Source organism: Mesoplodon densirostris, chromosome X, assembly GCF_025265405.1.
Source record: "Mesoplodon densirostris isolate mMesDen1 chromosome X, mMesDen1 primary haplotype, whole genome shotgun sequence".
NCBI classification, from domain to species: domain Eukaryota; kingdom Metazoa; phylum Chordata; class Mammalia; order Artiodactyla; family Ziphiidae; genus Mesoplodon; species Mesoplodon densirostris.
Genome location: NC_082681.1, coordinates 80,212,917 through 80,239,376, shown reverse-complemented (window position 1 = coordinate 80,239,376; position 26,460 = coordinate 80,212,917). Strand labels below are relative to the sequence as shown.

Here is a 26,460-nt window from a genome sequence, read left to right as displayed (position 1 = left end):
TAACCACACCATATTTGGGGGCCTCTCGCCTTCTGAGATGGCCCACACTCTGTCTGTGGAGTGTTTCTCTCTAAATAAATCCACTTCTTACCTACCATTTTGTCTCTCACTGAATTCTTTCTGTGATGAGACATCAAGAACTTGAGATTTATTAAGTCCTGAGACCAGGTGTGTGATCTCAATTAAAAGACCATGGGTTCAAGTCCCAATCTGAGTTGCACAGTTTCTGCTACATGCTGACCACAGGCAGCCCAGATGATTAAGATTCCTGAAACATCATCCTGTTACCTCATTACCAACCAATCATGAACCGTGCAGTCCTTACCCCAGATGTTGCCTTTAAAAACTCTTTGCTGAAGTCCATTGGGGAGTTCAGGTCTTTTGAACATGAGCCACCCATACTCCTTGCTTGGTGCCCTGCAAATAAATGTAATAAATGTGGTACTTTGCTTCACCACAACCCGGTGTCAGAAAATTGGCTTTGCTGTGTGGTGGGTGAGCAGACCCAAGTTCAGTTCAGTAACAGGCCCAAGTGCGTAAGTGCTGGTGGGCAGTAGTGACACTTAGGCAACTTCTCTGGGCTGCCACCTTCTTCCCCCTCAGAGATCAGTCTTCTTTCTCAAGCAATTTCATACATTCCTAAGGGCAGCTCCTTTCCTTTAAGCACGGGCTTGGTCTCAACTCCATTTTCTATGGATCCCACTTTCTATTGTCAGGTAAAGCTTAGCTTCCAGACTCCTCACAAAGGAGTAAGTTGATGGAAGCAAAACCTGCACTCCTGCAGTTAATTGGAGATAGGTTCCTACAAGAAAAATGAAATTCCTACATTAAAGGAATTGAACTTGTATGAAAAGAAGTGTTAAGTTGGTGGTCACGACTGCCACAGGCCTGTAGCCTGCTGGATTCGGCCTCCTGAGTATTCATTCCTTAGTTCCCACAGTTCATGGAAGTTCTGTGATCTATGTGTGCCTACAGCCAGTGCTCAATAACTCTTTGAAAAGTGGAGGGATAAATGAATGAAGTTACAAATGGACAAATGAAAGAATCAATACATTGCCTTCTGGGAAGTTTTTGCTGAGAATATTCTTTTGTAATAACACTTTGAAGACCCCCTCTGCCACCAGACACACCACCATTTCTCCTTGGCTCTATCTCATATAATCTCCTGGGTCTATATTTTCTACTGTTAGAATTTTCTTATTTGGTTTTGTTATTTTCAAGACCTAATTTGATTTGGCTTTAGTATTAGACCTTCCCATTAGACTGTAAGATCATATTGGAGTAAAGAAAGGGTACCACCATCTAATATCTAATAGATTTCAGCTTGAAAATTATGGAAGACTCCTTATTTCTTGGGTTCCTGTGTGTGCAAAATAAGGTGTTCATCATGGCATAATGGATAGAGTGTGGGCTTTTCAATTAGGACAGACCGTATATGAATCTTAGCACTACCAATTTACTAGCTGGGGGGTGTTAGGCATGTTACTTCACTTTTCTTTGGGACTGTTATTTTTTTTTTCTTTTTCTTTTTTTTTTTTAACCTGTAGGAAAATGAGCAATTTACCTCAAAAAGTTGTTCTGTAATTAAGCAGCACCTTATGGGTCCTTCCTGGGACAGACCCCTCCCCTGTATCCTCTGCTTTAGCTCCTCTCTGAAGTACCTAGATAATAGTATCTGATGCTCATTTTCTGAGTTGTTTTACAAATGTTAAAATCTCCACCAAATGGAAGATGTTAACTACTTGATGACCATGAGCACATGGCCCCCAGGCCTACTGGAGCCTAAGGATTGATAATGTTAACCCCTGTGACATAGCCCGGTTACCTCACTATCAACCAATTAGAGAATTGTGCATGAGCTGATCACACACCCTGGGATACCCTGGACTCCTTGTTTTGTGCCCTGCAATAAACACTGAACTTTCCTTCACCACAATGTGGTATCAATAGATAGGCTTTACTGTGCATGGGCGAGGAGACCTGAATTTGGTTTGGTAACAGTTCCTGAAGATTAAGCGAGATAAATATATCTAACTTTGCCTAGCTTAGTGCCTGGCACATGGTAGGTACTCAATACAAGGTAGCTATTATCTTAATATCTTACATTTGCATAGCACATTCCATTTTACAAAGTATTCTGCCATACCTTCTCTTACTCTTTTCATATATATAAAATACACACACACACACACACAAGCACACACACACACACACACACACACACACACACACACAAGCATCTATCAGACATTGATGCCCTAAGACTCAAGTTGAACCAGAGCTTATCTTCAGGCCCTGACTCTTCACCTTGGACATAGGCTTCCATGCTTCCTGTCCTTCCAGGAGCCAGACTATTACCCATAGATTCCTGGACTTTTATTCAGTAAGTGCTAAGCAGGTAAGAGGGGTGCTTAAATTCTAACAATAGGCTGTTTCCTTAGCATTTCTTAGCTCAGGGCTGCATTTGCTAGTTTTCCTGAGTTATTTAGAGGAAAGCCTTTGAATTGGGGAAATCTGTACATTTGTTTAACTTTTGCAGACCCTGAAACTCTTAGGACAAGGCCCTTCCCAAAACCTAGGAGTGTTCCTGTGAGTCTGGCCTAGCTCAGAAGTGTAGGGGGAAGAGGGATAAGGCCATTTAAAGGCACTTTGCTGTTAAACTGTATTTGTGAAAGACAAAGTTCTTATTTTTCAAAACAATAATTGTCAGGCAGACAAAAAATGATGCCTGCCATTTCAGTAAATAACAAATGTTGCCTGCCATCAAGCCATCAGCCACTGCAGTCACCCCCGAGGGTGTACCCTGAGGGGAATTCAAGATGGAGGAAAACAGGAGACTGGACCTAGATAGTTAAGATGCATATCAAAGGAATAATTTCAAAGAGCCCAGGCTCTTGCATCTTCCCATACATAGAAAAGCACTAAAACCATTAACTTGAGATGTCTGTATTGTGTGATTAGCAGTCATCTTTTGATGTTCCACTACATTTTTTTTTTTTTTCTAGTCAAAAACACCTATATATCCTGGCTCCTCCTTTACTTCTTTGGAATATTCCTCAGAGCTCTCTGAGAGGCTTTCTATAGGGCTCAGTAAGGTCCCAAAGTAAAACATAACTCACAACTTTTAGGTCGTGGCTTTTTTTTTCAGTCGATAGTAGATTGTATTAACTGTAGATTGTATTAGTTGTTTTTTCCACTGGTGTATCCCCAGCGCTTAGAATGGTGCCTGGCACATAGTAGACACTCTCTGAGTATTTGTATTTGTTGAATGAATATGATAGTTCAACCACTGAAAGCCAATAGTATTCCCTCAATATAATCTAGTGGGTGGGAGGGTGGGGTGGGGGGAGCTGGGGCAAGTTTGGGAAAGTTATTATAGCTCCAGAGTCTTCCAAGTCCTGTCACAGATTGCTTATCACAGAGCCAAGATCCGATCCCCAAAATGCCTGATTCTCTGGGTTTGAGCCCAGATCAGATTTAAGGATCTGAATTCCCTAACTCTCATTCTCAGGAAATGTATATTATGGGCAGAGCCAATAGATTCTTTGGCCAGATCAACCAGGCAAACATAAGTGTGATGAACAAATATGAAAGTTTAGTAAGAAAAGGAACCCTAGGCTAAAAGTCAGGTACCCTGACTGTATTACCTTGGAAAAGTCATTCTATCTCTATGGGCTTCAGTTTTCTCCCCTCTTAAATGAAGGCAAATGGCCACTCAGTCTACCACAAATAGTTGTTTGGAGGATGTGAGAACCTGTAAAGACACTGCCAAAGATTCTCTTAAAGCCCTACTCTGCCAAACACTGAATCCGTGATCTCACAGTGGTCCTAATGTGCCATGTATCAATGGCTCTGTGGAATATGCAGTTTGTTTCTAGGCTTCTTGGTGGTCTGAATGGTGGGACTGACACAAATTGCAAGGGACATAGATGCAAATGACATTTTGCCAGCAACAAGATCTTCTATTTTTGAATGAAAAATTCCTCTCATGAAGTGAGAGCCTCCCCATATGCTCAGCCACCCTGTGAGTAGCCAAAGACTTTATTGCAAAAATGAATACTCCATGTTAATGTTGTGCCATCTTGCTCCCTTACAGCAAGAGGAATGTTTATCACCTTATCATTGCTTCATGGATTTCTGCAAACATTTCTATGCCAGTCATGGCTACAGTCATTTCCTCCATCACGTTAGAGGTCTGTTGCTCTTTCCCTTCTTCAGTGTGTGTTTTACATTTTTTTTCTAAATATTAAATGTGCTCAGCATTTTAGTTTACTTTGCTTTCCATCTAGAACAGTTGTCTCCATCAAACCCAGACCCCTTCTGCCTTCAAAACTCTGCTTAAAATTCATCTCTGCAGAATCTTTAATCCATTAACAAAGATTGGGTAAGCACTTGCTCAAGGTAAGCCCTGCCGGGGTTTGAGACAAGGTCTTACCCTTTGAAGAGCATCGGCTGTAATCTGGGGGAAATGAGACCCTCACACAGAATGGGGGAAGAATTAGCAATTGTGAGTGGCATATTCTAAATGCCAGAGGAGTTGTATAGACAGAATGTGCCGGTGGAGAGCACTGTGGGCTGGCAGGGGTGGGTGGGGGAGGGGAACTTGAGCTGGGCCTTGAAGAATGTGCTGATTTTAAATAGGCAAAGGGGAAGGGACAGGATATTGGAAGGAGGAAGGGGAGTAATGTTAGCAAAAGGCAAAGAGGCAGGAGTGTAGGGTTTGTTCCTGGACAATGAGAGACACAGTAATGCAGACAGGATTTTGTCAAGGCCTAGCAACAGCACAGCTGGAATGGTAGTTTAGGTTCAAACTGAAGGGCTTTGGATGTCGGGCTAAGGAGTTACTTTACTATTCTATAGTCCATGGGAAGTTATTAAGGCTTACTGTACAGAAAGGTTACCTGATTGGGAACCAGATTTAAGCACATTCATCTAATCAGTACGCACAGTGGCCTTTGAGTTGGAGCAAAAGGGTGGTGGCTGCGCAGCCAGCCTGGTGGGAGAAGAAACTCTGACTTCCATCTGGTTTATAACTCTGCCACCCCAAGAATCTCACGGTCTCTGCACGTCTAGCTCTATAAAGCTGAATTTTGAATCTATCTGCCAGTAGTCGGTGGGAGGTAAGGCTTAGAATGGAGTATGGAATTTTTGAGCCATTCAGACCTGGATTCAAATTCAGATTCTGCCACTTAGTTGCTATGCAAATTTGAGCTAGTCATTTGACCTGTCTGTTAAATGCCTCAGTTTCCTCATCTGTGAAATGTTCATAATACTAACTTCACACAGAAGTTAATGAGAAAGGCTGGCACATAGGAGATAGATGTTCAACCAATTTTCCTTTCCTTCCTGATCCCCTCTTTTAATTAGCTGTGTGGCCCTTTGTGTCTCTTTCTCTGGGGGAGTTGCCTCACGTAAAATGAAAGAGATGTTCCTTCCTGCTTTACTATGCTGGAAGAAAAGTCCTTGGCTATCCACTAACCCATCTCACCAGTCCTCCTTTCTCCTTCCTCTTACTCTACCAGGGGAGGAATTCAACCATTCCATCAACAAATATTTATTGAGAGTCTATTGTGTGCCAGGTACTGCTCTTCATCTGGTAGATAAAACAGTGAACAAAACCAGACAAAAATCTCTGCCCTCCTGGAACTGATATTCTAATTGTGGTTGCAGGGGAGACACACAATAAACAAACACATAGATAATACGTCAGACGATGATAAGTGCTAAGAAGAAAAACACAACCGGGCCTCCCTGGTGGCGCAAGTGGTTGAGAGTCCGCCTGCCGATGCAGGGGATACGGGTTCGTGCCCCGGTCTGGGAGGATCCCATGTGCCGCGGAGCGGCTGGGCCCGTGAGCCATGGCCGCTGAGCCTGCGCGTCCGGAGCCTGTGCTCCGCAACGGGGGAGGCCACAACAGTGAGAGGCCCGCATACCGCAAAAAAAAAAAAAAAAAAAAAAAAAAAAAAAAAAAAAGAAAAACACAACCAAGGGAGGGGATAGAGAGTGATGGGAAATTGGCCAGGGAAAGGTTCTCTGATAAGGTGACACCTAAGAAGAGACCGGAAGAAGTGAGGGAGAAGCCATGCAGTTAGCTGGGAGAATAGCATTCCAGGCAAAATGAAATGTAGGTTAAAAGACTCTTAAGTGGGGGCATGCTTTTCAAGTTCAAGGAACAGCAAAGGGGTCAACGTGTCTGGAGTAGAGGGCAAAGAGAATAGTAGTAGGAGAGGAGCCCAGGAGGTGGCCAGCAATCAGATCATGTAGGGCCTTGTAGGCCAAGGCAAAGACTCTGAGAGAAAAAGGGAACCATTGGAGGATTTGGGGCAAAGTGATAGGATCTGACTTGACATTTTAACAGAACGCCTCTGACTAGGGTAGGGTAGGGAATAGACTGCAGAGTGGCAAGGACAAAAGTAAAAAGCATGGAGGAGGCTAAAGTAGTAATCCCGTGAGAGAGCATGGGTGATTGGACTAAGGTGGTGACTAGGTGGTGGTAAGAAGTGGTCAGGTTCTGGGTATACTTTAAAGGCAGAACTGACAGGATTCACTGACAGATGGATGTGGGGTATTCGAAAAAGAGAGGATTCAAGGATGACTTCAAAGTTTTTGTCTTGATCAATGAGAAGATGAAGTTGTCATTTGCTGAGACACAGAAGACCAAGGGATAAACACATTTGGAGAAGAACTTTGGTTTTGGTCATATTGAGTTTAAGATGTCTACTAGACATCAAGTAGAAATGGAGAGGAGGAAGTTGGATACAAGTTGGAATCAAGAGTTGGTAAGAGGGTGGTGGGAACTTCCATAAGGGGTCTATGTCAAACTTTAAGAATACAAAATGGGGGCAGGCATTTGTCAAGGGCAAAGTATGTAGATGCTCTTCTGCATTTCTGCCATATTCTTGAGAACTGTTATATGTTTTTCCTCTCATCTCTTTTTGATGGAAGTCTCTTAGCAGAGACTAATATTTACTGTGCATTTATTATGTGCCAGACACTTTGACATATAGCATCCCATTTCAGCACAGTTATCTTACAAAACATATGTTGTCATCTCCATTTTACAGATGGGCAAACTGAGGCTCTGTAAGACAGGCAAAAATCACTTGTCCTAAGTCACACAGCTGGTAAGTGAGGATCTTAAGTCCTAAGCCCACGTTGCTCCCAACTATATGCTTGTCACTAAGTGGGTCAGAGAGTCAACTCTGTGATCTCTATGTCAGTGATTTGTTCTGTGGATTAACCAGAGCTACGAGGTATTTAAAAAGCAGTCCCTGCCCAACTCCTTAGCATCTTCTGCCCAACTGGTGGGTGTTCAGAGGCTGTCAACTTATTTTGAACATTTATTCTTCATATATTGTCAACTAATATTTTTTTTTAATATTAGGACCAGACAAATAAAATTAGGAGGGGAAATTTGATGGGACAGAAAGCCAGTGAGGTATTACAAACCAATTATATTTGAATTCCTGGATTATCCACAACTCCAACAGTGGCACAAATAAGAGGATAATTGCACAACTGGTTCTATTTCCTTTATATCTTTCGATAGTGTGTTATACAGCTCTGCACACAGTAGGTGCTTCATAAGTGGTACTGACAGGCATCCTTTTGCTCAGTACCATTTTTGGAATTCTAGGCAGTCCAGGTTACCATAGCAGATTCATGCCTCATTCACTTGGCAAACAATACTGGTATCTACTATGTGGTAGATGCTATGCTTTGTACTGGGACTACCAAAGTGGAAAGGACATGATTTTTACTATCACGTTGTTCACAGGTTAATGGTAAGAAAGCTTGCAAATAAATACAAATACAATGTGGTCAGAGATATCACTGAGATATGTTCAGGGTGCAGTGAAAGCAAAAAGGGAAATCTGTTTGGAAGGAGTTGTGGGAACACATGATTTGATTCTTGAAGAATTTATCAGTTTTCCAAGGTGAGGGCATTCCTGGCAAAGAAACCAGCTTGTGCAAAGACACGTAAGTGTGTGAAGTGTCAGTGACTTTAGGATTGTGGGAGTATGGGTTCCTTGTAGGGTGGCAGAAGATGAGGTTGGAAGGGCAGTTTATAGGTCATGCTAAGGAGCTGATATCTTGTCTCCTAGAGTACTTGGGGCCAGACAGGTAAGGGAAATGGGTGACAAGGACAGTAATGGAGACTAAAGGAAGGAGGTGGGGATGACTGTGTGGAACTTGATTGCTATGCTTGTCTCAAGGGGGCAATTCTAGCTGACTGTAGCCATATGGGAATGTGGATCCAGTGTTACAATGCTTTAAAGAAATAGGGATTTTTTTATGTGTAATCTCCTGATTTCTGGATCCTGGCAATTTTTTTTTTTATCCAAAATTTTAGCCAACACTGCACCAAACACAACACATCTGTTGGCTGGATGTAACCTGCAGGCTGTCATTTTGAGACCTGTGCTGTAGAGGCTGGGGTACTTATGGAAGTATAGAAGTGAACTGAATTAACACTTCAAAATACTTTTTAAAACTAACCATGTAGGGCTTCCCCAGTGGCGCAGTGGTTGGGAATCTGCCTGCCAATGCAGGGGTCACGGGTTCAAGCCCTGGTCCGGGAAGATCCCACATGCTGCAGAACAGCTAAGCCTGAGTGCCACAACTGCTGAGCCTGTGCTCTAGAGCCCGTGCCACAACTACTGAGCCCACGTGCCTAGAGCCGGTGCTCTGCAACAAGAGAAGCCACTGTGATAGGACTGCGCGCTGCAACGAAGAGTAGCCCCCTGCTCACTGCAACTGGAGGAAAGCCCATGTACAGCAACGAAGACCCAATGCAGCCAAAAATAAATAAATAAATTTATAAACAACAACAACAAAAACAACTAACCATGTACATTCCTCACTGGATTACCCCATTCCAATATTTCTACTTCATATTAAGCCATATGTTCTTCCTCTTGGGAACCAAAGTGAGGTCCCAGATCAAATGCAATTTGCAGGACTTCTGAAGGCAATGGTGCAACCCAGGGTCTTCAGTCAAGCTGTGAAAAGCCTGGTAGAACATGGTAAGCTGAGACTAGTCAGGACCCTGAGCACCACCACCACTCCCAGGAGTGGCTGTTATTTGTTCCCTTTTCACTTTAGGGGAAGAAGAGGCAGCCTCTTTGAACCCTTTATGCAACCAAGTCAAAATAGTCAGTGATAACACAGATAAAACACAATATTATAAATGTTTACGTTCAAACTCGTCATTTTACAGTTGGAGAAACTAAGGTCCTCAAAAGCAGTGACTTTCTCAGAATGACCCAGCAAACCAGTGGCAGGGTCAGGTCTACTGACTCCTAGTCTAGCATTCTTTCTAATAATCCTGGGCTGTGATAATTAAGTTAAATCAGCCTGGCAGTTCCTCCAGCCAGCATCTAGAATTCCTTGACTGAATAAGCAGAATTTGAGATTAGCTAAGTGCCCCTTTTTATTTTCTTATTTGCATGATGATGATATTCTTTGCAAACTTTATATTTCATACATAAGGGCTAATGAGGAGACACAAAGATGTTTCTGAAGCACTGAGGCCATTCCCAAAGTGTCTGAAAGAAAAATTGGCTGTGGCTAATATATTTAAGGTTTATGACCTCTGTAATCTTTGGACTGACCTCCCCACCATATGCTTTGCTTTTGTTTTGTTGTTTCTCTTGTTTTGTCTTTTCTACTTCCCCCTATTTTTCTTCTTTTTCACCAGCCTAGGTCTTAGGCCTACCCTTTTCAAGTCAATAAAACTGCTAATTATTCATAACGTGGGAATGGGAGTGCATAGTGACCAAGAAGCATACATATTTCCCCTGCTATGGTCATTTAGCTCTCCATAATCTCGGACTAGTAACTCTTGTCAATTTCGACTCAACTAATCCTTTCCATCTTTCATTTCAGGGTCTATTGTTCTGACATTTGCCACGTTTTTTGTTTGTTTTTTTGCTCTGAACCCTTTTCAGAGGGTTGAAGATGCTGCAGTTGCAGCAGTGTACATCTGGAACATTTGGCTGAGTTGTTGAACTTCCCCCAGGGACTACTCCAGGGAGAGGAGGAGAGGGGTGGAGAGGCCAGAACAGTTGCCTGCAAATAGAGATGCCAATACTGTCTGGCCATTCTGTGGATCACCCTTGTAAAAATCCACCTTATTCTGGCCCTCAGTTTCCCCATTTGCTCATTGAAGGCACTTGTTCTCCACTCAAAACTCCTGCTGCGGTGGAAGAAGAAAACTACACTGGCTGTAGATTCTCTCGTACAGCACTTTCTACATGTAAAGGGATCAATACTTTGAATTAATTAATATACCAAGAAATCCTAGGGGACTGTTTTATCCTGCGTGCAGCAGCATCACTTCAGTTCCACCTGGCACAGATGGACTTCTTCGTCACTTAGATTGAGGCCCCAGACTCACTCCAGGAGTGGGACTGTCTCAGTCCCACCTCATTCTCACTCCCTCTGGCTCTCAGGCTACTGGGTCTCCTTTTCTTTTGGCGCGCCATTGGATTGCAAACCCAGCAGTCATGGTTTCATTCTAAACCCAAAACTGTTTTAATTAGTTTAACGTCTGTTAAACCCTTTGAAGATTGAAAGCAACAGATAAGTACTGGATGATGTTATTAACAACTGCAGTTAATTGCAAACATTTCTATTAATACTAGTTTCCGCCTCTTTTTCTTTGCTCTACTTTCCTTCCCAGGTTCCCCAATTCTTCTCAGCCTCCCCCTCCGTCCCTCCATTTCCCCTCCCCCCCCACCCCGTACTGGCGCTCAAGGGTTAAATTGGGGCGGAGTCCAGGGATGAACGACAGCCGCAGTCACCAACTGGAACGGGGTGAGCGAGAAGAGCTGGGTGGGGCCACGGGGCAGAGGCGAACCCACACGCCCCCAGACCCCGCCCCGCAGCTGGAGGCCCCGGGTGGAAAGGCATGGGGCGGGGCGCCAAGGCTTGGCGGGCTCGGTGGTTGGGCATCCCGGCAGCCGCTTGAGGCACGGGGCGGGGTCGGCCGGGGCCTCCTCCCTCATTCCCTCCGCGGGGCCGAGCCGCCCGTCTTTGCCGCCCCTCCTCCTCCCTTTTCCACCCCTCGGAGTGGAGCTGCACTTGCGGCTGCTCCCTCCTCGGTCCCGCCCAGCCTCCGTCGCGCAGGAACGGGTCCCTGCAGTCCCCAGCCGATGGCAGGACAGTAGCCGCCTGTCAGGGGTCGCGAAGGGCTGAGGCAGACGCGGAGGCTCCCGGGCCTCAGAGAGTGGGTTTCTCCGGAGGCCATGGGCTACCCCGAGGTGGAGCGCAGGGAACTCCAGCCCGCGGCAGCGCCGCGGGAGCGCGGGAGCCAGGGCTGCGGCTGTCGCGGGGCCCCTGCCCGGGCTGGCGAAGGGAACAGTTGCCGGCTCTTCCTGGGTTTTTTTGGCCTCTCGCTGGCCCTCCACCTGCTGACGTTGTGCTGCTACCTAGAGTTGCGCTCCGAGTTGCGGCGGGAGCGGGGAGCCGAGTCCCGCCTCGGCGGTCCCGGTAACCTCGGCACCTCGGGCACCCTGAGCAGCCCCGGTGGCCTCGACCCCGACGGTTCCATCACCCGCCACTTCGGGCAGCCATCCCCGCAGCAGCAGCTGCTGGAACGGGGAGAAGCTACGCTCCCCCCAGACACCCAGGACGGGCACCAGGTGAGTCACCCTGGAGGGGCAGGGCCCCCTCCCCATGTGCGCAGGGCGGGGGCCCGGGGAGGACTTTGCCACCTCGAGCCGAGTTCGACGGCGGTATCGGGGAGGGGGCGGGCGAGCTGGGGAGAGGTCGCCCCGGGGCAGGTTGTCCTCAGGGGTCCCTGGCCCAGCTCACCCTGAGTCTCTCAGGACCCCCGGACTTGGGAACTCTGGCCGGCGCCCGCCGCCCCCAGCTCCGGCTGCCTCGGGAAAAGTTGGCGGCGCTCCCGGCCGAAGGTGCGGGCGCTGCCCCCCTGGCTGACTAACGGCAGCAGCCTGGCCCTTCTGCTCCCGGTGAGATTCTCCGCCCGCGGTGCTTGTTTTTTCGTGTCCAGAGCTGATGCCAGCACTAGCAGGCTCTCTTTTGGAGTTAGAGCTGTAAACAGCTGTAATAACTGCTCCACGCCCGTTGAAACAACTTTGAACCGTGTTTTCGGCGCCGGGGTGCTGGTGCACTGACCAGATCGTGGGCTTGTTCACACCTACCTGCAATTTGAGACGGATTGTCCTCGGTGTTCTAGTGAGGATCAGCGCCCCTGAGGAATTCTGGTAGAAATATGCCGTCTTGCTAGACAACTTCTGAAACAGCAGTTTAAAAAATCTTTGGAATAAAACTCACCCTTTGCATGCCGGTTCTGACTCTGTTTTGGGGAGTGGGGTGGGGGGGTTTGGTGTGAAGTGTCTTCACTCCTGCTTGCTTGTAAGCAGGAATCTACTGATGGAATAATGACTCAAGAATAGTCTCCCAGTTTTTTTTGTTTGTTTGTTTTTGTTTGTTTTTTGTTTCTTTTGTTTTTTAATACAATCTTTATGGTGTTTGTGCCCTGGTTAGCAAACTGTTAGCTTTGGTGTTTGTTTTCTACTTTTTCTAGCTCTTTATTAAGGAAATTTAGTGCCCTTAAGCTAAGTATTCTCTTGTTTGCCATATTTTGTCTCACGTAAAACTTAAGAGAAGCAGCCGAGGATCCTTTTGAGGTGGTTAAAGAATAACAGTCAATTTGTTCCTCTTGGGGAAGAGGGCAAGTTGTACAAATAAGTTCCTTGAGGTGAGTGACCCAGGCCTTCTATATTTACTACCACATCCAGAGTCATTGTCATACTCTGTAAACATTGACCACCCATCCAAAGCTGGTGTCACATTCATGATAATGCTTTAATATTAGGGCCGACACAGTTTCTACATTTTGCATTGGAAGGCTGTCTTGAGCCTTAAAATGTTTTGCTAGCACACTTCAACTTATATAACAGCTTATCAAAGAAGAGAATCAGTAGACATGCTTCTCATACTTGAAACTTTAAACAAAATAGCTAAATGATAATTAACTAGGATTCTGGTTCCGTTTATCTATCCACCTCCCAACAACAACGCCCCGCCCCTGCCCCACGACTATGCCCAGTAGAAATACTTAGCAGCTGAACATTGGTTTCTCTGTGAAAAGATGAAGGAATTGAACTTCCTTAGTCAAATGGTGGCAAGGCCTTTTGGCATTCAGAATGGACAGACCCCTGTTTGTAGGCTGAGGATTAGTAGAACAGCTGTATTCTGGGGCTTCTGTGATGGTATGGGATTCTCATAGGGTCTGTAATGGCATTTAGTTGCCTTTGCGTGGTGCTTCAAATAGTTCTGTCTAGGTTTAAATACAGCGCCCTATCTTCTGTCCTTTATTTTTTCCGTTTTAATCTTTTCGAGAAGTAATAACAAGCATACTGGCTTTTTACATTTGCTGACATCAATTGGAGTCAGAGTTTTTTAGAGTTACGAGGGGCCATGAATCCATTTGATCATTACCCTTGGAGAACACATAGTTCCTATGGGGGAAATGACTTGTCCAAGGTCATACAACTCTGATCAAAATTAGAATGGAAGTTGGTCTCTTTACTCCCAGTTCAGTGCCCATTCCCCTATAATATACTACTTCCTGGAGCCTTTTGTCTGGTAGCTGGGTAGAGCTATGGAATTTTTGCAAAGGAGAAGGCTCCGATCTGCATCATTTTCTTCTACTCTACCTGCATTTTGGTCAGACTACGTTTAACCATGTATTCTTTATTCTTCCTGAACTTCACTTTCAGAAGAATTAGAGTATGCTTTGAAGGAATTTTAGCCCAGATTCAACATAAGTTTTTCTTGAGGGTGTTAGTTTTAGTATACCAAGAAAAGAAAAAAAAAAGGAAACCTTGATTGGCTATTAAATTAATATGGCTACATCTTGGATAAAATTTCCAGTGCCCTGGTGCACCCTCTGCTGGCTTTGCAAGGACATTTAATTGCAGTATTGCTGACAGTCAAGATTCTAAGTTGTGCTGACAGAATCTGATTCATAAATAAGGAAGTAAACAGCCTGTGGGATTTGGCCACGTAGGTCATATTTTTATATTTTAGTTTTCAACACAAACAGCTGCTGTTACAGCAGCTCTTAGATGGAGAGGAAAAAAGATAAAAATATACACCCTTCAATGAGCAGAACATTCAGGTTTCTCACCAGTTTATCTGCAAGGAGTGAAGGCAAACTGATGAGAATAAATTACAGGAAGATCTCATGAGACCAAGTGGGCAGAATAGTCAGAGGCACTTCATTGTATAAGGTCATGCAAACCTATTCATGCTTATGAGATGATGGGCTCAGTTATGACTCAAGAAAGGGATCTAGAAGTCACTGAAGATGTATATATGTCATCCCTCAATTTAAAAACTTTACAAACAGAATACAGAAGGAAATTAGGGCAGTCAGGATGCATAGCAGAGAGATCAGCAAAGTTCTCCTAGGGACTTATTAGAAAAGCCTTCCCAGTGGGGGCACAGTTGCTCATGATAAAAAAATGAAAGGGTTACTTTGGACCTTCTGGAATCATACCTGTCTCCTTCAGCTGGAGTAGCTGAGTATCTGTAGGTTTATCTGGATACTCACTGGAGATGATCTCAGGAGCTAAATACATCTCATCAGTCTCTGCGTTAGACAATACACAATGTTATTGTTAGAGTAAAAAAGATTAAAATAAAAATCACTGTTTATCTGTCTATGAAGAAGTTGGCCCAGTTGTGATTGTGGTCCTCAAAGCCGAGAATATGGTGGGCATTATCAGGAAGGGTGTTGAAAACAATGATGCAACAAAACTCTTATCTTTTCCATGTAAAAGACCAAAAGTGAATTTGCATTCACAATCATATAGGTAATTCTGGTGGCTGCTTATCAAGAAAAACTTAACAGCTGATACAAATCCCCAGAAAACAAATTAAATTGATCAAAAGGTTAGAGGGACTTTCTAGTTGTTTTTTCAGTCTGGAGAGAGAGGTTGAGAGAGGGTGATGATCAAACTCTACTAAACCATGAGAGAGATGAGTAAGGTTAATATACTGGTGTAATTTAACAATCTAGTTCAATAAATAGAAAGCCTGCTATGGGTCAGCCACTATATTAAGTATTAGATATCTTTTAATGGTTGAAAGATTATTTTGTGGGGGAGGCAAATAAAGGTAGTGTCTCATTCAGATGATTTCCCCAAGAGGTACTCTAACTGAAACTCTAAGGTTTAAGTGTTTAGAAAAATATGTTTGTGTAGACTTATAAGGGTTTATTGGGGACTGTTAGCAATATTTGGAATATGTCCCTAATTATTTGAGGTGATGTCATAGAAGTCAACCTTAACTTTGCACAAAACATCTCTGGTTTAACTAGATAGGACATTAGTATATCTAGATTTGATGTTAATTATTAAGGCCTGTTGATCAAGAAAATGACTGGGAATCGCTAAATCCAAGAATTTTTTAGGGGAGTGGGATCCAGATAAGATCATTTTCTATAGGTTTAAATCTAGATTTTTTCAGTGTGACATTCAAGGCTTTTGATCAACTGGCTGCATTATACCTATCCCATTTTCTCTCTTACCGATTCTACTCCTGCAACCCACCCACCATATCCTGTCTTGGAATCATTCTCCAGTTATTGTTGTTATTGCGTTTAATAAAACTTGTGCCTTTATATTAGAGCTCCTTGGAAATCTGCCTTCCTTTTTGTCTTTTTCCACAATACGTGGTACACAGTGCTGATTATAGTTAGGGTACTTAAACACTTGTTGGCTTGAATATTATTTGGGGCCTTTAGAGATGTTCATGTAAAACAAAGACATTTTTAACAGGCCTGTGTTCCTCAGGCCTTGCTAAGCCTGTGAGTTGTCAAGTGTGCTTAGGTGAGTAAATAGTTCCACTGGCAATGTTTCACTGGTTTCTAGAATCTTTAGATAGTAAAATGGAGAAAAGCCCTAACTACATTACCTCTATGATGGTGCAAAAAGTTTTTTTGTAATGTATTATTTGATGTTCTGTTTTATATGCATGTAGGTCTCATCTTTCTTTCTCTCTTAGATCTTGTGAAAAATAACTTGTACTTTATCTGTGATTACGTTATAGAGAAGATCTCTTTATACTAGAGAACTTCTGAAGCCATTTAATCCCCAAGAACATGACCAAGAGAAACCACTTGCATTGCCTGCAGGGTGGCCCTCATAGAGGACCAGTTTTATCTGACTAGTCTATAAATACCCATCACTTAGCTCTTCATTTCTTTTTCCCCCACTTTTCTATTGAAGTGTAACATACATACAGAAAAGGTCACAAATCATAATTGTACAACTGGATGAATTACTCTAAAGTGAATACACTAATGTTACCAGAACTCAGGCAAGAAATAGAAATAGCATCTCAAAACCCCCACCTTATCACTATACCATCCTCCTCCAAAGTGAATGACTGTCCTGATGTCTAACATCATAGATTAGTTTTGCCCATTTTGAACTTGATATAAGTGAAATCAAATATTATGTATTTTGGGGAGGAGCTTTTTTTTTTTTTGCTCGATGTTATGTTTTTTGATATCCATGATGTTGCATGCAGCTGTAGTTTTTTATTTGTATTTTTGTATATTATTCCGTTGTTTGAATATACCACAGTTTATTCATTCTACTGATAATGAATATTTGGATTGTTTATTGTTTGGGGTTATTATAAATAACAGTACTATGAATATTATTATACATGTCTTTTGGTTATATGTACTTGAATTTCTGTTGGGTATATACCTAGAATTGGAATTTCTGGGTCATAGGGAATGCATATTTTCAAATTTATGGATAATGACAGCTTTTCTCAGTGATTGAACCAATTTGCATTCCCACTGGCAATGTATGAGAATTCTAGTTGTTCTACATCCTTGATAATACTTGTTATTATCACTCGTTAAATTATAACCATTCTGGTGGGTGGGTTTGTAGTAATATCACATTGTGATTTTAACTGGCATTTCTCAGAAGACTAATGCAGTTGTACTTCTTTTCATATGTTTATTATCTATTTGGTTATCTTCTTTTGTGAAGTGCCTATACAAGTCTTTTGCACATTTTTATTGGGTTGTTTATTCTTATAGATTTGTAGGAATTTTTTATGTACTCTGGCTACGAACCACTTTTGAATTTTTTTGTTGCAAACCCTTCCCAAATCTCTTTATAGTATCCATTGATGAACAGAAGTTTTAAATTTTAATGTGTCTAGTTTTTCAGTATTTTCCTTTATGGCTAGTGTTTTTTGTGTGCCATTTAAGAAGTATTTTCCTACCTTGAGAGCATTTAGATATTCTCCCATATTATCATCTAGAAGCTTTATGCTTTTGCCATTCACATTTAGATCTGCTGTCCACCTGAAATTGATTTTTTGTGTATGATGAGATACAGGGGCCAAGTTTTGTCTTTTCCATATAGATATTCAACCCAGTGCCATTTATTATAGGGAATGTCTTTTCCTCCCCATCTCTATTGTGTCATCTTTGTCATAAACCAAGTGTCTACATATGTGTCAGATTGTTTCTGAATTGTTTGTTCTGTTCTATTAGTCTATTTTAAAAATAAATTTATTTATTTATTTTTGGCTGCGTTTGGGTTTTTGTTGCTGCACGTGGGCTTTCTGTAGTTGCGGCGAGTGTGCTTCTCATTGTGGTGGCTTCTCTTGTTGCGGAGCACAGGCTCTAGGCGCACAGGCTTTAGCAGTTGTGGAATGTGGGCTCAGTAGTTGTGGCTCGCGAGCTCTAGAGTGAAGGCTTAGTAGTTGTGGTGCATGGGCTTAGTTGCTCTGCAGTATGTGGGATCTTCCCAGACCAGGGATCAAACCCGTGTCCCCTGCATTGGCAGGCAGATTCTTAACCACTGTGCCACCAGGGAAGTCCCCTACTAGTTTATTTGTCATTGCACAAATACCATAGTCTTAATTATTGGACTTTATAATAAGCTCTTGATATCCTTCTACCTTGTTCCTCTTCTTTAAAAGTATCTTGGATGTTCTTGGCTCTTTGCCTGTCTGTATCTGTTTTAGAATCAGCTAGTCACATCTGACCAAAAAAAAAAAAAAAAGTAATTCTTAAGAGAATAACATCAGCAAGATGGTGGATTAGGAAGTCCTGGACCATCCTTTCCCCCACAAACACACCAATTCAGCAACAATTCATGGACAAATTTCCTTTGTGAGAAATCCAGGAACTAACTGAAAGGCTCCTGTACCCAGGGCAAACATGAAACCAGACACACTGAAGCCAGTAGGGAGATTTGAGACAGCCTCTCACCAGAGTCCCTGCCACCACCACAGCACCCTGTGATAAGGAAGACAGCCCCTAGCTTCCAGCTTCTCCTAGGGAGGGAAGGGATTGATTCACACATCTAGCACCCTAGTTTTCTGAGGAATGGTTTCTGTCCTGCCAGTCTTAGAAATCTGATGGATCTCCCTAGGGGAGAACAAAGATGGTGGCTTGGGCTGGTAGACACCATAGATCTTTCCTCCTGCTGAGCACAGAGCAAGAAGACAAAAAATCCTAGCTCTCAACATTCCGCTGGGGAAGGAAAGAGTTTATCTGTGCATCTAGTGCTCCAACTTCTCCAGGGCTGCCCAGAGAACTGGCATCTGACTTGCCAGTCTAGGAGCTTTAAGGGATCTAGCACATTCTAGCCTCCTGGGGGAGAACAAGACAATGGTTGGGGTGGGTAGATACCATATATCCTCCCCCCTGCTCAGTATAGAGTGAATGGATGAAACATTCCAGCTTTCAGCTTATTCCTGGAGATGAAAGAGTAGATCTGTGCATTCAGTGCGAAAATTTCTCTGGGACTTCCCAAAGAACTGGCACCTGTCTTGCCAGGCTTGGAGCTCTGATGCATCCAGCACAGTCCGGCCATGTGGAAGAGAATGGAAATGGCATTTTGGACTGGTAAATGCCATAGCTCCTCCCCCCTCAGCACAGATTGAGTAGAAAGAAACCAAAGCTTCTTGCTTCTCCCTGGGGAGGGAAAGAGTTGTTAGAGGCCCTCAGAATCTCTGACTAGGCTAACTGGTGGAGATCTTCTCCAGTGCAAGCCTAGTCAGTCCATGCAAGGCTAGTCAGTCCATGAAGACTGGGAGAGGTACTTGCTTTGTGTAATATGCAGACACCAACATAGAGAGTAAAGGAAGATGAAAAATCAGCAAAGAAGTTCCAAATAAAGGAACGCATTAAGTCTCCAGAAACTGACCCTAATGAAACAGTTATGAGATTTATCTGACAGAGAATTCAAAATAAGTGTTATAAAGATGCTCACCAAGATCAAGAGAACAATGCATGAACAAAGTGAGAATTTCAACAAAGATATAGAAAATATTTGAAAACTGCCAAACAGAAATCATGGAGCTAAAGAGCACAATAATCGAACTGAAAAACTCATGAGAGGGATACAATAGCAGACTAGATAAAGCAAGACAAAGTATCAGTGAACTAATGTCACTGGAAATAATTCAGTCAGAGGAACAAAAAGAAAAAAGAATGAAAAAGAGTGAAGAAGCTTAAGGGACACCATCAAGTGGACCAATAGGGGCAGTAGGGGAATCTCAAAAGAAGAGAGGGAAAACTAGAAAGCTTATTCAAAAAAATTAATGGCTGAACACAATCCAAATCTTGGGAAGGAAATGGACAACCAGATTCAAGAAGCCTAAAGGGCACTGCTAAATAAATAAACCCAGAGAAGTCCACACTAAGACATATTATAATTAAACTGTCAAAAGTTAAAGACAAAGAGAAAATCTGAAACTAGCCAGAGAAAAGGAACTTTTCATATACAAGAGAACCCTCAAAAGACTATCAGCAAATTTATCAGTAGAAACCTTGCAGGCCAGAAGGGAGTGGGATGATATACCAAGTGCTGAAAAAAAAAAAAAAAACCCTGCCAACCAAGAATACTATACCTGTCAAAAGTAAGGACAGATAAAGATATTCCTAGACAAATAAAAGTTGAGGAAGTTCATCACCACTAGACCTGCCTTACATGAAATGCTAAAGGGAGTATATCAACTTGAGATGAAAGGATATTAAACAGCTACATGATAGTATAAGAAAGTATGAAACTTGTTGGTAAAGATAAATATATAGACACATACAGAATACTATATTACTGTAATGGTAGTGGATAAGTCACTTTTATTTCTAGCATAAAAGTTAAATGACAAAAGTATTAAAAGTAACTATAAAAATATGTTAAAAGACACAATCTAAATAGATGTAAGATGTGGGAAAAGTAGCACAGTGTGTATGGGGAAGAAGCTAGAATGTAGAGTTTTTGTATACAATTTAACTTGAGTTCTTATCAGATTAAAATAGACTGTTACAAGATATTTTAAATCCCAAGGTAACCACAAAAAATACCTATAGAAAAAAGAAAAAGAAAATAAAGCTTATCAATACAAAAAAATCAACAAAACACAAAGACAGCAAGAGAGGAAATACAATCAAAAGACTCTAAGGCTAACAGGAAACAACAAAATGGCAATAGTAAATCCTTCCCTATCAATAATTACTTTAAATGTAAATAGATAAAACTCTCTCAGTCAAAGACATAGAGTGGCTAAAAAGATAAAAGCAAGACCCAACTATATACTTTCTACAAGAAACTCACTTTAGATTTAAGGACACAGGCTGAAAGTGAAAGAATGGAAAAAGGTAGTCTATGCAAATGGTAATCAAAAGAGAGCAGGGGTGGCTATACTTATATCAGACAAAATAGACTTTAAGTCAAAAACTCAGACGAGACAAAGAAGGACATTATATAATAATAAAAGGGTCAATCCAACAGGAAGATATAACAATTATAAATATATATGCACCAACATCAAAGAACCTAAATATATAAAACAAATGTTGACAGAATCAAAGGGAGAAATAGACAGTAATACAATTATATGGGAGACTTCAATACCCCACTTTCAGTAATGGATAGACCATCTACACAGAAGAACAATAAGGAAACAGAGTACTTCAACAACAGTATAGAGTGAATGGACCTAACAAAAATATACAGAACATTCCATCCAACAGCAGCACAATGCACATCCTTTGCAAGCATACATATCTTTCTCCAGGAAAGATAACATGTTAGATCACAAAACAGGTCTTCACAAATTTAGAAAGATTAAAATCACACCAGGTATCTTTTCTGAACACAGTGGAATGAAACTAGAAATCAATAGCCAAAGGAAAACTGGAAAATTCACAAATATGTGGAAATTAAACACTACACTCTTTAACAACCATTGGGTCAAAGAAGAAATCAAAAAGGAAATTAGAAAATACCTTGAGACAAACAAAAACAAAAATACAGTATACCAAAACTTATGGGATGTGGCAAAAGCAGTACCAAGAGGGAAGTTAATAGCAGTAAATGTCTACATTTAAAAAGAAGAACAATCTCATATAAACAACCTTACTTTATACTTCAAGGAGCTAGGAAAAGAAGAACAATGTCCAAAGTCAGAAGAAGGAAGGAAATGACAAAGATTAGAGCAGAAATAAACAAAATAGAAGCTAGAAAAATCAACAAAACGAAGAATTGGATTTTTGAGAAGATAAACAAAACTGATAAACCCTTAGCTAGATTAAATACAAAAAAAGAGGACTCAAAATCAGTAATGAAAGAAAAGACATTAAGACTGATGGCAAAGATATAAGAAGGATCATAAGAGACTACTGTGAACAATTAATTGTATGTCAACAAATTTCTAGAAACATACAACCTACCAAGACTAAATCAGGAAGAGTTAGAAAGTCTGAACACACCTATAACTAGTATGGAGATTGATTTAGTAATCAAAAACCTCCCAACAAAGAAAATCACAGGACCAGATGGCTCCACTGGTGAATTCTACCAAACATATAAAGAAGAAATAGCACCAACATTTCTTAAACTCCTCCAAAAAAATTGAAGAGGAGGAGCACTTCCAAACTCACTTTATGAGATCTGCATTACCCTGATACCAAAGTAAGGCAAATACACCAAAAGAAAAGAAAGCTACCAATATCCAGGCCAATATCCGTGATGAATATAACTGTAGAAATCCTCAAAAAATACTAACAAACTGAATACAACAGCATATTAAAAGGATCATATACTATGACCAAATGGGATTTATTCCTGGATGTAAGGATGATTCGACATATGAAAGTCAATTGATGTGATAAACTACATTAACTGAATAGATGCAGAAAAAGCATTTGACAAAATTCAACACTCTTTCATGATAAAAACTCTCAACAAACCAGAAATAATAAGAAAGTACCTCAACATAATAAAGGCTATATAGGAAAAGCCCACAGGTAACATCATACTCAATGGTGAAAAACTGAAAGCTCTTTTTCTAAGATGAGGAACAAGGCAAGGATGCCACTCTCATCTGTTCTCTTCACTGATATAGAACAGATATAGTAGGAGTTGTTGCTTGAGCAATTAAGCAAGAAAAAGTAAAAGGCATCCAAATCAGAAAGGAAGAAGTTAAATTGTCCCTGTTTGCAGGTGACACGGACTGATAAACAAATTCAGTAAGGTTGCAGGATACAAAATCAGCGTAACAAAAATCAGTTGCATTTCTATATACTACAATAAACTATCTGAAAAGGAATTAGGAAAACAATCCCATTTATAATAGCATGAAGAAGAATATCATACGTAGGAATAAACTTAACTAAGGAGGCAAAAGACATATATTGAAAACTACAAATATTGATGAAAGAAATTAAAGAAGATACAAACAAATGGAAAGACATTCCATGTTCATGAATTGGAAGAATTAATATAGTTCAAATGTCCATGCTACCCAAAGCAATGTACATATTCAGTGAAATCCCTATCAAAGTTCCAATGGCATTTTTCAAAGAAATAGAACAAACAATTCTAAAATTTGTATGGAACCACAAAAGACCCCAAATATCTGAAGCAATCTTGAGAAAGAGGAACAAAGCTGGAGGCATCCCACTCCTGATATCAAACTATATTACAAAGCTATGATAATCAAAACAGTATGGTGCTGGCATAAAGACAGGCATATAGACCAATTGAACAGAACAGGGAGCCTAGAAATAAATCCATACATATACAGTCAACTGATCTTTGAAAAGAGTGCCAAGAATACAGTGGGGAATAGTCTCTTCAACAATTAGTGTTGGAAAAACTGGATATTCACATGCAAAAGAATGAAATTGGAAGCTTATTCACAAAAATCAACTCAAACTGAATTAAAAACTTAAACATAAGACCTGAAGCTGTAAGACTCCTAGAAGAAAACATCAGGGATCTTGATCTTGGCAATGATTTCATGGGTATAACACCAAAAGCACAGGTGACAAAACCATACATAAACAAGTGGGACTACATCAAGCTACAAAGCTTATGTACAGCAAAGGAAACAATCCACAGAGGGAAAAGGCAACCTATAGAATGGGAGAAAATATCTTCAAACCATATATCTGAGAAGGGGTTAATCTCCGAAATATATAAGGAACTCCTGCAACTCAATAGCAAAAAACAAGTCTCAATAACTTGATTGAAAGATGGGATAAAGACTTGAATAGATTATTTCTCCAAAGAAGACATATAAATGTTCAACACATATATGAAAAGATGCTCAGCATCACTTATCATCAGGAAAATGCATATCAAAACCACACTGAGATATTACCTTACACCTGCCGGGATAACAATGATCAAAAAACAAAAACAAAAACAAAAGACATTGTTGGTAAGCATATGGAAAAATTGTAACCCTTGTATACTATTGGGGGGCATGTAAAGTGATGCAGCCACTGTGTAAAACAGTATGGAGGTTCCTCAAAAAATTAAAAACAACTACCATGCAATTCAGAAACCTTAATTCTGGATGCTTATTCAAAAGCTTTGAAATCAGGATCTCAAAATGATATTTGCACTTCCATGTACATTACAGCATTATTCACAATAGCTAAGATGTGGAAACAATAGAAATGTCCACTGATACATAAATGGATATAGAAAATGTGGTATATACATACAATAGAATACTATTCAACTTTAAAAATGAAGGAAATTCTGCCACATGTGACACATGGATGAACCTTGAGGATGTTATGCTAAGTGAAATAAGCCAGAAACAGAAAGGCAAATACTGCATGATTCCACTTATATGAGGTATCTAAAGTAGTCAAGTTTATAGAATCAAAGAGTGGAATGATGGTTTCCTAGAGCTGGGGGTGGGGAGAGAAAATGTGGAGTTACTAATCAACAGGCATTAAATTTCACTTAAACAATATAAGTTCTAGAGATCCGCTGTAGAACATATATATATAGTCAACAATAATGTATTGTACACTTAAAATTTTGTTAAGAGGGTAGGTCGCCTGTTAAGTGTTCTAACCAGAGTAAAATAAAATTAAGGGAAAAAACCCTCCTGGGATTTTGTTTTGATTGGATTGAATCTAAAAATCAGTTTAGGGAGAACTTATATCTTTATAATATTGAATCTTCCAATCTGTGAATATGGTATATATCTCCATTCATTTAGGTCTTTAATTTTTCTTGGTAATATTTTATAGTTTTGTGTGTAGAACTCTTGCACACCTTTCATTAGATTTATTCCAAGGTATTTGATATTTTTGAAGCCATTTAAAATGTTATCTTCAGTTGATGCTGTGATCCATTTCCTCAGTCCATGTCTTGGTTGAAGAAAATTGTCTCACCCAAGGAGATGCTTCCTTCCAGGGCATCCTGTATCCAGTCAGTGCCTGATTGATGAGGAGGTATAAAGGCTTGCCCCTTTCTCCCCAAATCCAGAAACTTCTGAAGGGCCATACCAGCTCCAGAGCTACCTATGAATTTGGCTAGGGTCTTTTGGGGATTGCTTTTTTCCTCTTACACATATGTTGATCCCAAAAGCACTTCCTAATAAAAGTAGTGCTTGATAATCTACGTCTCCCAGTCTGCTTCACAGGAAAACCAACCTGGGACCATATCATTTTAAAATCTCATTTTTAAATTGCTTCTGGCTGATGCTTAGAAATATAGTTTACATATTGACTTTGTATGCAGCATTGTGCTGAACTCATTTTTTTTTTTTTCTTTTGCGGTACGCGGGCCTCTCACTGTTGTGGCCTCTCCCGTTGCGGAGCACAGGCTCCAGACGTGCAGGCTCAGTGGCCATGGCTCACGGGCCTAGCCGCTCCACAGCATGTGGGATCTTCCCAGACTGGGAAACGAATCCGTGTCCCCTGCATCGGCAGATGGACTCTCAACCACTGCACCACCAGGGAAGCCCTGAACTCATTTATTAATCCCAATAAATTATCTGTAGGTCTTGTGGATTTTCTACATACACTATCACACTGTTTGTGAAAAATGACAAGTTTTTTACTTTTTCCTTTCCAATATGTATACTTAAACATGTTTTTCTTACCTTATTGCACTGTCTTGAACCTTCAGAACTGTGTTGAATAGAAATAGTAATAGCAGGCATCTTTGTCCCATTCCCAATCTAAGAGGGATAAGTGCTTAACATTTCACCTTTAGGTATGTTTGCTGTAGTTTTTTGTTTAAGTTTTTTCTAGTTCTTTATCAATTTAAAAGTTCTTTGTTAGTCCTGGTTTACTGAGAGTTTTGTTTTAATCATGAATGGATATAGCATTATATCAGATGGTTTTTCTGCATCTATTGAGATAATTATATGATTTTTTCCCCTTTATTCTTTTAATGTGGTGTTAAACCAACTTTGCACTTGTGGGATAAACCATACTTAGTCTTGATGTTTTATTTATTTATTTATTTAGGACTTTCAGTTTATTTTATCATTAGCTCAGATTGTCATATTTCTTCTCATGTACAAAATGCAAAGCCTAGAAATTAAGGCTTTGACATTCATATAGAATCACCTGTAATAATCCTCTTTGTTTAAAGAATATCCATTTGCAAACATTTACAGTGGGTGACAGTCTATCTACATTATGTCCTATTTTTCACTACATTCAGCACTTACCTTAGCTCCATTCTAAGCATTGATATATAATTTCATAATTCTGTTTGAAATGCATACTGTTATTTCTTTTTCTTGATTTCATTTAGTTGTATACATTTCTGATCATCTGAATATTTATTTTCCTTATAAAACTATATCATCAACATAAAGAGATGCTTGAGATTGCCTCAGTGTTCAAGTTTGCTTGTTTTTCTTTTTCCCAGCTTTTCTTCAGTTGTCCTAAATGTAATGTATTATTTATTTTATATATTGCTGAGTTGGTTTGCTAAAATTTCATTTAGGATCTTTGCATCTATATACATGATTGAGATTAACGTAATTTTCCTTCTTCATCAGGTTTGGACAAGGTCAAAATGTTCTTGTAAAATTAGTTGAAAGTGTTTCTTCTTTATGTTTTGTCTGTACGAGTTTATGTAATATTAGTAATATTTCTTCCTCAAATGTACTGAA

The 26,460-nt window shown here is 40.8% G+C and overlaps 1 protein-coding gene across 9 annotated transcripts in view; it reads left to right on the top strand.

The window, feature by feature from the left end:
* The first annotated feature begins 11,121 nt into the window (after positions 1-11,121).
* The window catches only part of EDA (ectodysplasin A), a 403,721-nt gene continuing 388,382 nt past the window's right edge, over positions 11,122-26,460 (top strand). For all 9 annotated transcript variants that reach the window (XM_060087148.1, XM_060087147.1, XM_060087145.1 and 6 more), the window contains exon 1: positions 11,122-11,645. In XM_060087148.1, coding sequence (XP_059943131.1) covers positions 11,250-11,645 — 396 coding nt within the window. In that variant the 5' untranslated portion in view covers positions 11,122-11,249. The remainder of the gene's footprint in view (positions 11,646-26,460) is intronic.